This window comes from Mytilus galloprovincialis, chromosome 14 (assembly GCF_965363235.1).
Source record: "Mytilus galloprovincialis chromosome 14, xbMytGall1.hap1.1, whole genome shotgun sequence".
NCBI classification, from domain to species: Eukaryota; Metazoa; Mollusca; class Bivalvia; order Mytilida; family Mytilidae; genus Mytilus; species Mytilus galloprovincialis.
The window spans coordinates 64390648-64404697 of NC_134851.1; the positions used below are offsets into that span (position 1 = coordinate 64390648).

The 14050-nt window shown below is 30.5% G+C and overlaps 1 protein-coding gene across 1 annotated transcript; it reads left to right on the forward strand.

The window, feature by feature from the left end:
* The first annotated feature begins 2818 nt into the window (after nucleotides 1-2818).
* Nucleotides 2819-6333, forward strand: LOC143058145 (uncharacterized). Its single transcript, XM_076231607.1, has 4 exons — nucleotides 2819-2827; nucleotides 3759-3967; nucleotides 4335-4450; nucleotides 6002-6333. Exons 1-4 carry the CDS (start codon nucleotides 2819-2821, stop codon nucleotides 6331-6333), a joined length of 666 nt encoding a protein of 221 aa, XP_076087722.1.
* Nucleotides 6334-14050: the final 7717 nt, after the last annotated feature.

Sequence of the window (14050 nt, forward strand, 5' to 3'; positions counted from 1 at the left end):
GGTCGTTCAGTAATTGTTAGTTTCTTGTTCACATCAAGAACATACGGAACTGACATCAAACGACTAATTCTAAAACAAATCATACTTTTCAATTGATACTAAGATCCAAATTATTGTTTAAAAACTAAGATTAACTAGCAAATTTATGGCTTTAATAAAATGAATGAACCAACAATCACCGGTGTGCATCGTAGTTCATGATTTAATGTTTCAGGTTGACACTTTATACACTTGAAAAGATCAGACAGGAAACAGTTGTGCATAGGTAAAGAGAAGTAAATGGCTCGTAGGATTTTTTCAAATTAGTATTTTACATATTGACTTGGTAAGTAACATAATTTATCTTTTATTTGTCCAAATATAAAAATATATAAAAATTAGAGTCACACATAACCGATGTATCATTCTGTAAACATATTTACTCTCACTCGTGTGATTTAAAATAACACTTTTAGAAAAGTATCAACATGTTTACTTAGTCTCTTCTTTTAATTCATGTAAGATTATGAATTGCTCTTTTTAATAAATGCTGTATTATGCATTAAAAATGTCAACAGTAGTATACCGCTGTTTGAAAACCATCAATCGATTGAGAGAAATTATTTCATTTGGTTGAACTGGTACATAAGAACACTCACACACAGACCTTCGGAAATATTTTATGTCGGTCAATCAATTGACACTCGAGAAGGAATGTATGGCCTACTTCTACACAACAACAATACATAGGAGTGATAAAGTTAAACTTGATCGATATCATATTCCAAACAAAATAGACACACACCATTTAAAATGAATTTTAAATATGATACAATTTAATTGTAAACGTTTACATATAACATGCATTGATAACAACTTTTTTCCAGTGTCCATGTTATTAAGATGAGATGATTATTTACATTTTCTTTTTATTTGACACACTACCATGATTTCTAACTTCACAGATTAAGCACGTCGGTGTTCATGTCATGTAATTCAATATTTCTCTTTTTTGATTCATTCATACTATCTGCAGGATAATTGTAATAATCTGACAAACGCAATTAAATTTAACCTTTGTGACGATTGTTTTAATTTGTGTGTCAGTTAGACATCGATTGTAAAATTAAATTGAATACACACTTTTTTTTTTTACATCTTTTCTGATATGTAAGCAGATAGCTGCAATACGCATCTTTATATTTCAGAAGTTTGTTCCATTTGATAAAATAGTCGATGAACTATTTCTCTGAATCAACATGGGATTGCATATTGTGATCTTGTTTGAATTTGTTGTTTTTGTTTGTCTTATAAGTAAAGGTAAGGACTGTGCATAAACGTACACGAGGGTCTTAGGTGGAGTCTGTTCTTTCTTAAATGATTTCTAAAAAATAAAAATACCCTTTTATCTATTTGTCATGTTTGTTGTTGTTGTTTGTTTTTTTTTGAAAAGGGGGTGGGGCATGTTTTCTGTATTCTATATATTTCAACAGCCCCTTATATCATCATTTTTTCCAATCTTATGCAGTTTCTTGTGCTTTTTTTAATCAATTGTTTCCTTTTTGGGAAACCATGTGAGACCCTCACACATAGATTTGGGATTATAGTCAATCAAATAAATATTTGTCCGAAACCAAATAAAGACAATGTAAATTTAATAAATGTCATAGCACCGCCTTTAAAAAAACCTGATCAGAACAAAAGTGTTTGTGAATGCGAACGGCCTGATTTATCATGAAACGAATGCATATGATAAACATATAGACAGATATGCACCAATTTGAACGACAAATTATTATAATGAAAAATTAAAGAAGGAGTTAAAACAGTAGAACCAGTAAGACCTTTATTGGCGAATTGTTAAAATGTCAACTCTTAAATTTTTGTTCGGAATTATAACACTTTTGTCAACTGTAAATGAGTTGTTTTTTTTACTATTCAAAGAATATGCAGTCAATGATTCCAGTAAAATTACTGTAAACTTTATAATGTTACCAAATGTTTAGACATTTTTGTTGTTTGAAATGTGGCTGTACTTTTGTTAAGTCTTTCTATTAAAATATTTGTTGCATTTGATAAAACATAAATATGGTTGAAACTAAATACAAATGCGACCACTTACATTGTAATCAAATCATTAACAAAGATACGTTTGATGGTTAAATGATAAATTATCTTATATCTAAGGTTGCATTTAAAATACTTTAATTTCCAAATCAGTTCAAATATTTTGCAAAAACAAGTTATTGAATCAACTGATGTAGGCACTTAAATGGTTTCATAAGATGTCATTTAATTTTTACCGGACAATATGTTTTTCTTAAAACAGAGTGAATTATGATATATATTATTTATTACCTGAGTCTATTTGTTATATCAATATTGTAAAAAATGAGATATTGTCGTCGAATATGTGTAACTTTATGGATATAATGAGCAAGATGGACTAAAAGAAAAGCAATAAATACCAAAGGAACACAACAAATCATATGTTGAAAATAAACTGACAATGGTATGTCACACATAAAGAAAAAAGGACAAACAACTGTACGAAAAATACTAAAAATTAAAGAGAGAGCAACATGAACCCCAATAAAAACCGGAGTTGATCATAGGTGCTCCAGATGGGAAATAAATATAGTTGCACATGTGGAATACGTTTTGTCCCTAATGGAAGTATTTGAAGTTATCTGAATCAAAATACCCATTTTATTATTATTTCGTGTCTTTGAACTATAAACTTGTTTTATCTTCATCGCGAGCATTTAAAAAAAAAAACATGTCAGATACGGATGTAATAAACATTATCCAATCAAGATCTCTACTACCAATCTATAAAATGAAAGATGTACGTTTGTGTCAGCCATTTTCATAAATACGTTCTAAGCTTCTAGGATACATAGATTATTTTCAATCTTTTTCAGGTAAATGCTTAAAATACATTAATAAAACTTGACTTTTACAAACGCATCACTGAATTAAAGAGTTATCTCCCTTGACCAAGGTCTAACCCCTTAAATTGAAAAAAAGTATAGATCTAATGAATTGGTCAACAACAGGTCTTTGGAGTCAATTTGAAGCCATATTTTGCGCATACTGAAAAACCTTTAATAGATATAGGAAGATGTGGTGTGAGTGCCAATGAGACAACTCTCCATCCAAATAACAATTTAAAAATTAAACCATTATATGTTAAAGTACGGTAAAGTTTAAATACACATCCTTACCTTCTGCTGTGTCATTTTTTATTATTTCTGAGTATCTTATTCGAACATTACCACATATCTTCTTTTGTTTTTACCAATTATCTACATTCGACGTTTTTACTGTCATATTGTAAATTAGAAAAAACATGTGGAATCAATCTATGTATCATCATTGTATGGACAGAAATTATCACAAAAAATAAAGCAACAGCGCTTCTATTGCTTTTTATATGCATCATCCCAAAGACACAGTTCGATCTTCAAAATGAAGCACAAAAAATAACCCACAATAAATGTTTACTTCAATGTAATGTTTTGACCTTGATTAGTACCAGTTTGATCGGTCATTCTTTTTCTAAACTGACAAAGAAGTATTTACTTTAACAACAAAAATAGTCACCAAATTTGTTTGTTGACAGTGAACGTAAACTCTCAGGTTACACATGTATTATATTTTATAGATATCATCATTTAGTTTCGTTATGATCTTTGCTAGTGATCAAATGTTTACAAATGAGATAAACTTCAACAATTTAAATATAATTTTGATATTGTTTTATTCTTAGATTGCAGTATCCTTCAGAAAAACCTTACACCTCTGAGCTTGTGACTAGTGCAAGTGAACCAATAGGTGTTATAGTTGATTCAATAAACGGCCACGTGTATTGGACAGAATATACAGCTAAAAAGATATATAGATGTAATTTAAATGGTACTGGTAGATTACTTATCTTGACTGATAATGATGCACTATATGCTATTACATTGGACCATCGTAACAGGTTGGTATATATAAATATATTTTTACTTTTATGAGACAGACAAAACAGTTTACAATATATATATATATATTTAGTTGAGTAGCACTTCATCCGGTTTTTTTCCTGTGTATATCCTTCAACAAACTAGACCAGGAATATCACCTATGATAAGAAGTCATATTTGTAGTTATATCTATATACAAACGTCTGAAGTAATATAACATAGTTATCAATCAATCAGTATTGAATAAGTTTAGAACTGTGTGTAAGCTGATATTGGTATGTCGATGTAGATATGTTAAAGCTACCTGATATAATTATATAACACACATTTAACTTATTATGAGAAAAAAAAATGAATTGTCGTGTGTTAAAAACAACATTGCAGGTGGTTGTATTATAGTACAACATATACGACGAACACCAGGAGAATACGACGATCAAGATTGGATGGGACTGACATACGAAACGTGATTGATGAGGAAGCCTCTGTTTTGAGTATTGGTATGTTATCTTATAGATATACAAATTTGTTATCATTGCCGGAGTACTGAGGTCGATTTCGATTGATTTGCAGAGTTCGAGTTGTCTTCTCTTATCACTTTTGTGTTATGTATATTTTGTGTTTTGGTCCTTTTTCGTTTGTTGATCATTGTATTATTATGTGGCTCCATAAGAAGATTTTGAATATTCATTTGGTATTTTTCGTAAGTATTCTTTAATAATACTTAGGAAGGTAAATCAATAAAAGAGCATCTGCTGCATACAAATTTGTAAAATGTCATCTTGGTTGATTATGTATGTATCATTAGAATACAGTGGTGTTTAAAATATTGACAGGTTATAGAGCTCGTTCTGCGATATCTATTTTTCTTCTAAATGATAAAAAACGGCTGACTCGAACTTTTACCTTTTAGGTGGTATGATACATCAAAAGATAGAGAGATAAAGAGGACAAAAAAGAAATATATATTTAAATGGTGGTCAATAAAAATAAGTTTTCATATTAAAAATAATCACACAGGTTTCGATATTTACCCTTTGCTGTTAAGGCACGAAAATACATTTTAAAACACGAAAATGTATCAAGTCAGGACCCTCTGGACTTTGTAGTCTTGTAAGGATTTTAGTTTTAGTTTCTTGTGTATAGTTCGGAGTTTAATATGACGTCAATTATCACTGAACTATACACATGGAAACAAGTATTGCAACACCTTGATTTTTCATAACTTTAACAATCAGCCTCTTTTTTTGTCTGAAATATAATAAAATGTTTGTATAATAATATTGAAACATAGTTTATGATAACATTGGCATTAAAGCGCGTAAAAATATTTGAAAAAAAAAGATTTATATAACCACAATTTTGATAACAAAAAGAAGTGTTTTTGTATTGTAGGCAAAGGGTTTCCTTCTGACCAACCTTCATTATGGTTGATTTTCCCTAGCAAATGGTACAAGGGGTCTTTTTTTCTTTTATCTCGTAAGGTCTTTAACATTGTTTATTGCCCGATTGTTATTCTGAAAACGACTTATAGTGGAATGGTGATGACAAACAATAAGTGCGGTGGTAAAAAGACATCCCTGCTTCTCTCATGCTGATATTCTGTCATCTTGCTGCAGTTAAGAGTTGTCGAGAACCCATTACAAGGTGTCAATCACATAACTTTAAAAACTGAAGTGTTGAAAACAATGAGGATATAAACATCTGTTTTGCTGTTTACGGGCACAGTAGCTGCATGTGCAGATAAAACCTTGTCGAGTCGATATTTATTGATTAAACTCAGGTGATACTTAAATAATGTTTAACTAGGTCTATTTTACCATATAATATCACAAAAAAATGAAGAGTGTTTTTTAATTTCAATTTCAATACTTTTTTTCATTTGTGTAGTAGACATATGTGTGAATGGATCAACTGAAGGACGCCTCAGGGTGAGTTTCTCAATACATTGAAGACCCATTGGTGGCCTTCAGCTGTTGTCTGCTCGATGGTCGGGTTGTTGTCTCTTTGTCACATTCCACATTTCCATTCTCAGTTTTATTTCATTTAAGATTTCAATGACGAAAGACTTTACTGGATGAACTTCGCGACAGGTGATTTGAAATCTGCACATCTTAATGGAACTGATGCCAGTAAAGTGTTCAGCACGAACACTACCACCAAAAATTTAGGCATTTATGTACTTGATAGCGACATATACTGTGTAAATGTTAATCAGATATTCAAAGTCTCATTGCCACCAGTGATTTCAGCGAGTGTCATATACGCAGGAACCAACAGAATATTTGGTTTATTTGTATATAAGGAAAAGCGTGAGTACTTTTATATTGAAATTTACCTAGCTTTACCGAGGTTAATATCTCAAATAACAATGATGACATGACTACACACTTAAAAGAGGACATTCATTTCACTATACAATGATTGAGCAAGTTGCATCGACGTGGTAAAAAGTAAATTTCAAAGAACTAATAAACTCCGAGGAAAATTCCAATCGAACACTCACTAATAAAATGGCAAAAGCAAAAACTAAAACACACCAAATGAATACACAACAACTGTCATGCATGTAATCCCCAATTGGTACATACATTTTTTTATGTAGAGAATGGTAGATCAAACCTGGTTTTAAATCTAGCTTAACCTCGCCTTTGTAACCGTCTCCTTCTATACACGAAAAAATATCAGGGTATTATTTATATGAGTACACCTGCATCTATTTGAGGTGTAACAATGTAAATTTGAAAGTACCCTAAAGGCACTTGAATTGTTTTTATCTTTTTTTACAGAAAAAATATCGATAAATACAAGTTTCAAAATGAAATATTTTACTAAATTGAAAAAAAATGTATGATTTAAAGTCGTAATTAGTACATTTCTAGATATATAATATTGATTTAGTTATATGCATTATGTTTGCTTGTTTATTTGTTCGTATGTTTTCAAATCAGTTATCAGATTCATGGTTCTAACATAGAAAATAGTTTAATCTACATGTCTACTGGTTGAAATTTTATCAATATAGCATATAGTGGCAGTATAATTCATATATTTCTCTCTTTATATATTGTTTAACTCGTTACTGCTTGTCGCTTTCATTCAAATATGTTTATATTAACTGAATAGTTTCAGGTGGTCGCAGATTAAAATCAAGTTACCACATTTGTGAGCGTGACAGACACAACTTATTTATTTAAACAATGTATATTACGTCTAAAAATGGGCGAAAGGTACCATAGGGATAGTCAAACTCAAAGTTCGAACGTAAATTGACAACGCCCTGGCTAAAAAAAACCCAAAAAAAACAGACAAATAATAGTTCATTAGACAAAACAAAGAAAACTTAAATATAAGCAACAATAACCCCACCAAACCATGGGTGCGGGTGATCTCAGGTGCTCGAGCAGAGTAAGAAATTCCTGATCAACATATATACCCGCCAAAATATTTCTACTTCGGTATTCAGTCTGGGAATGTTTATATACTAATTTCTATTATACATTTATTTTGCAAAACAAGTGTTTGATGTTCTTTGCATATCTCTTCCTAACCTAGCTGCTTTGTTGTACTGTTTCATATGCATTACATGTTGACTAATACGATTCTATTTTGCATTTTATTGTATGTTTTATAATGGAAACATTTTATTTGCAAATTAATCGCATAGTTTGATAACAAAGCTACTGCGATTTAAATTGCGTCTTAATATAAACGAGAGGCGAATAAAGCATGACGGACATTCGAAAATAAACTGATCTGGCACTGGCTTAAAAGTATAGACCAACAGACAATCAAAAGTACACACGAAACAGCATAGACAAACGAAGACTGAGTAACACGAACCGACCAATACTTAGGTTGCCCTGGATGAACGGTAACGCATATCCTGTCATGTTGCTTATGTTTAAAATGTTTAAGAACCGAAAAAAATTCAATTCAGTTTAATTGATATGATCAATGGTAAACTGTGGATCCATTAGTTTTCGTTGGTACCTTGTATGTTTATTTTCAGTGTTTTGGCAAATTCTGAATACATTCTTTTAGAAAATCTGTTTATTATTGAACATTTAAATACAGTCTTCTCCTGTACCAACGAAATTTACGAAATAAGTATCCAACGAATATATATCAATTGCTTAGATACTTTCTTACCTTAGCCGTATTTGGCACATCTTTTTGGAATTTCAAATCATCAATGCTTTTCAATTTGTACTTGTTTGGCTTTATAGATATTTTGATATGATCGTCACTGATGAGTTTTATGTAGACGAAACGCACGTCTAGCGTACTAAATTATAATCCTGGTACCTATGACATAACTATCTTACTGTATGTTGCTAAATATATAAACATATAACACGTATAAAATGCCAAATGTATTGTTTCTTTATTGTTCTGACCTGCATGAGCAAGTATCTTATTAAGTTTATCCGTTCGATTGCATTGGCATCAAGGTGAGTAATACATCATATTAGTTAATAACATTCCGCACTATGTAAATTTGATAGATGGCCATTTAACATCGTCATTTTGTCCGAAATGACATACACTATCATTCAAAATAGATAAAAAAAAATACAAAATAAATATGATGCGAATGTATTCAATGCACACATTATTTGAGTTCATTTATACCATTAAAAAGGTGCATATCGCGAGAGTGAATGAGACATACTAAGTATACGTTAGGTTCACTTTTTTTGTACAGGCTTTGTTAATTAGTGAAATCGATATATATGGTTTTCCGCTTACAATATTGTCTTGTTTTAGATCTGACATGAATATATATATTTTTTTTTTATAGAATTTCAATGATAATTTTATTCAACACTACAGTCATTAAACAAGATTTACGAAGAATAAAAAGAATATCATTATATATGCAACATCATCATCTAGCGTGTATATTGACACACACTAATAAAAGGGATATCGATGAAAAAATACACATAAAAAAACATCTTATACCAGGCTTTCCGTCATTTCGGATAAAACAAGGATAACTATTACAAAACGCGGCCATATTTGTTTTGAAAAAAAAATCACAAAATTACTGAACTCCGAGGAAAATTCAATACGTAAAGTCCCTTATCAAACGGCAAAATCAAATGATAAAACACATCAAACGAAAGCACAACAAACGTCATTCAAAAAAAGTATTCATTTCTTTTTTTTTTTTTATTTTCATTGTTTAAATGTTTTGTCATAACAAAGTTAAAAGAAACATATTCAAATTGCTGACACAGTAAACATGCATTAACTTGTGAAAATGTTAAAACTAATTTTGATAGTTTTTTTTTGTGTTCCAGCTGGATCAATATAAATATTACGTTTTTTAAAGGTGGATTGATCATACCAGAATAGAAGTCAAATTACCATTTAGTTCTTACAGAAAAAAAAAACTAAGACAATCCAATGATGAAGATTAATATTATAGTGACACATATCGTTGTCAAAATATTAATAATAATCAAATGATCAGTATTGAAACTAGCTTGTATATCAAACTTAAGATATGTATGTGATGGAATATCCCGTCTGTAATTTGGATCAAATCTGCTCATATTTCTCCTCTTTTGATAATGCCGACCAATACATATAATGCAGAATAATTTTGTTCTTCAACTGTAAAATAAATAAAAATAAAAGAGAAATCTTTCTTAAATATCATATACAAAAATATGTAAATTTTAATACACCTAATTTTACTGATAAACTCGTGATAATACTTAATCCATCAACACCAAATGATGTAAAAGCAGTTGTTTCTTTTATCAAAGAGTCATTAGAACTGGGGAAAGGAGAACAGTAACTGTTTTATCATATTTCTTATAATATTGTCGAGTTTTCAGTATGTTTCATTATGTTTGTTTGTCAATGTATTTGCCACAACCAAAATTGGTTTTTGTATGTTTTGCAAATAAAGATATATTTAATAATGATAATAAATTTTCATGTATTTTGTTGTAGTTTTTTTCTGTCATTTTATCATATATTAGTTATAGTGAAATGCATGTGTTTTAGTTAATGTCTTATGTAAATACACAAGATATCAATATAGTTTTACGGGTTTATCTTTAATTGCACAAATGGCATCCCACTTATCATATGACAAAGTTCATCTTGCATCCAGAATCTATGACAAACGAGAAGATTTTGATTTTGAAATTATCCAAACTCCGCCAGCTTATTAGCAATACACCAACATCACCTGTTTATAAGATATACATTTTTCAACTTATTCGATATTCAACATCCTGCAGTTGCTACTCAGACTTTGTAAAACGTCACCAGTGTCTGATAAGAAAGGATTTGAACCATTTGTAGGTCGCAGAACGTTTCGCCTTTTTAAAGTTCATCGGAAGATACCAAGACTAATTTTGCATTAACTGTTTACTCTATTTTTGATAATATCTAGTTGAAGTGGATCTGTACCTATTCATCCCGTTATTGTGATATAGTTCTATGTTATATTCAAACAAACAAAATAATCTTACAAAGACGCCTACATTTTCATTTTTGTTTGTAGTAAAATGTAACTCGACTGATAAATTGATAGTACAATATTGTAAATAATGTAAAACACAATTGCATATAAATCACAAAACAGTTACAAACATGTTTTCCCCATTAAAATAGAAACAACATTTGCTACTAGAAATTTAGCAAGTAATACTCAACCATCAATCTAATATATAATTTGTTTTTTCTTTCTTGATATTGCACTCATACTAACACTTTTTTCCTACATGATGGCTGAAAATAAACATCACATGTTTTTGCTTTTGAGCCAAACATACATTTTTTTATTTCAGTTTCTTAATAATTTGGTCTCATAATAACACTAGTATATAAAGAAATCATGAGATCAATTGTATAACACTTTATAAATCGCTTATAATAAAATGTTATCCTCAATAACATCGCGTCGGCACACAAAAAGAAAGATAGCTATAAAAACTCCATGCACTAGCTATATTTTTTTTTAGGATCCGTTTATAAGAAATGTTGAAAAATAACACGACGTTGACACAAACGTATTTACTTTATAAAATCATCCTCAATAAGACTATACTCTAAAGAATTATATCTTATTAAGGCTAACAAAAAATAGGCAATCACTCGTGCGTGTCCTATTTTAGTAAAATTTAAATGTTTCCAGTGTTTACACATCAAATGTGGTCTAATTATTTTAACCGTCGAACAAAACTTTTCGATTTGATTTTCCTCTGAGTTAAGTATTTTTGTGATTTGACTTTTTTGTACAATCCCGTTTTCTTTTCACGAATTTGACCTACCGAATAAGACTATTTACTGGGTTACTGAAACCACGAGCAACACGACGGGTGCCACTTGAAAAGAAGAGTATTGAACTATATATAATTGAATAGTTGACTAGACAGATCAACGTTATTTGATATTGAACAGAGTATGATCAATATTATTTGCTTAAACATATATCAAATTCGAGAAGAGCTTCCTTATTAATTAAATTAACATATTATTAGTTTAAAATTTCAATAGAAGTACAAGGGGGTGATTGATATCAGGTGATTCGGAGGGGTAACTAAATCCTGCTACACACGTGACGTCCGTCGTTTATCTTAGAATTTCCCTCTAATATGTTTATCTAAGAAACGAAATAGAAAACGTGGAGAAACATTTTTTCCGACGTAGTCGGTATAGTTTCGGTTTGTGCCCTTTGAACTTAAGGACGCTTAACTATGGCAACAGAATACGCATGCTCGAAAATCCTTTCTGTGATCGGACAAAATGCTGTCATGGTGGGTGATTTTGGTTGTGTTTGAAAAAATAGTCTATAGTTGAAGGCCGTACTTTAACCTATAATGGTTTAATTTTTAAATTGTTATTTGGATGGAGAGTTGTCTCATTGGCACTCACACCACATCTTTCTATATCTAGTTAGTTATATCGTGATGGCAAGCAAGTGTAAAACTATGAATTTTTGAACTAGATCTTACAAAGATTTATTTTTTTATTAAATTAATTGTTTCTCCGATAGCTCTTTGCATCCATGACAGCTGTTTATTCGGGACAATTATATAATATATATTTTTTAATGCAAACTTTGTTGTACGAACGTAATTGACTTTTAGAACACACCTACGCATGTGAGATTTCCGCGGGGTTTTACTGAAGTGTATCATTTTTTGTACTGTTTAGACATAACACATTTACCAGGAAGCTAACTTTCGTTTTAAAATACAATTACATTAAGAAAAATCATTGTAGACATCGGTAAGTAATAATCAAAACATAAACTAACACACTTCCAACATTCTTTGCCATTTTTGCATGAACCCCCTGAGGGGTTCATGCTTATATATTGGTGAGTTTTGGATGTGTCTATGGGCCACTCGATATCTCTCGGCCGGAAGTCAGAATAAATTTCTCGGAACGTCTCGAAATTTTTCGGACATTTATACAGATCTAAACAGGTTGTTATCTACGTCTTTGATATGGTCCCTTGATAACCCTTGACGAAGCAATTATATTTGTTTTAAAACGACCACTGTATACTGTGTGTATCTGGTATAATAACGTTGTCTCTATAACATGTAAACTAATTATGTTTGAAGATTTAACCACGGGATACTGATAGTGTATTTCATCATAGACTTACGTGGAGAACATTCTGGTTATGCTATTTATATTAGATCGGAAAACAGAAAGATAATATTCTAATCAAACTTATTTAATTCAATCGGAATGAAAGAAATATCTACCAAATTAATATACTGTATTTATGTTTCTGAAGAAACTAACAATGATTGAAATCAGAATATTTTCAGAGTTACAATTAAGGAATAAGTATTTAATATGACAAGATACTCTGCTTTAATTTTCCGATAAAAAGTCTTAATTTTAAAGTATATAATGTCATTTAAGAATGATAAAGAATTTTAAGAACCAAGGCTATTAGAAATTGTAACATTTTAGATAATTTTATAAGCGCGTGGTAAGATGATGAGATCCAATCTCAAAAGTACTGCTTTGGGTTGTCATTCTTTTAGCCATATTAAAAGGTAACTTATTATTTTCTAGTTCTTCCTGTTGGGAAATTACAAAGAGACAATAGAGTGGAAAGTCTGAAACCACTGTTACTGGATGTTAGAAAACAGAGAGAAATGGAAGTAAGCATCTTAGGCAATCATTCGTATGTCAATACTGAGCGAACTTCCCGCCACAGTTGACTTTAAAAAGGCCCGACATGAAACATGTGAAACAATTCAAACGAGAAAAACTTACAGTCTAATTAATGACAAAATAATTTGCAGAAAACAAGAATGGCAAACAGAAACCTACGACAACCAGTCATTTACATGCTTCTGACTTGACACTCAAAGTATGTGGTGGGGTTAGTTACATCACACCATAAGCACAAATGTTAACAAAATGCAATTGGCTTTCATCAAAAGATCAGTAAGAGGCATATTCACAACTTACATAACAAAATATAATGTACGAAAAGCTAGTAAAAACATGATTACAAATTTAATAATCATGTTCTCCCAGACTATTGTATCAACCAGTGCACATACATCTGATTTAGTGTTAATACATTATTAAGAGTTTCAGAAACTAATAACCTTTTGTAATGCCTAAATATAAATAAAAAGTACCACCAGGAGGTGAGTTATCATAACTGTAGATAAAGCAGTATATAACTTGTCTAAATATATAGCAATATATAGACAATAACTGTTTAGTTTCTTTAAAAATCAGCTGTATTTGTTCGAGGCTAGGAAACAAGGTGTATGCGAGCTTTTAGCGAGCTATTACACCTGTTTCGAGCTGAATACAAATACAGGTGATATTTAAAGACACTAAAGAGTTATTGTCTTTATCCTGCAATCAATTCTGTATATTGTTTGTGTTTTAAAATACACAAAAACTAACATATTTAGCATTTATTTTCGATTTGTAATCCCTTAAGGCCCGCGTGGTAATATTAAAATCACACATTACGCTGAAGACGTGTTCGCAAAAAAAGGATCTCGAATGGTCAACAATAAAACATCGCTCAAGGTGAATAATTATCTATTTGAACATAACAACTTATTTCAACAGTGAAAACA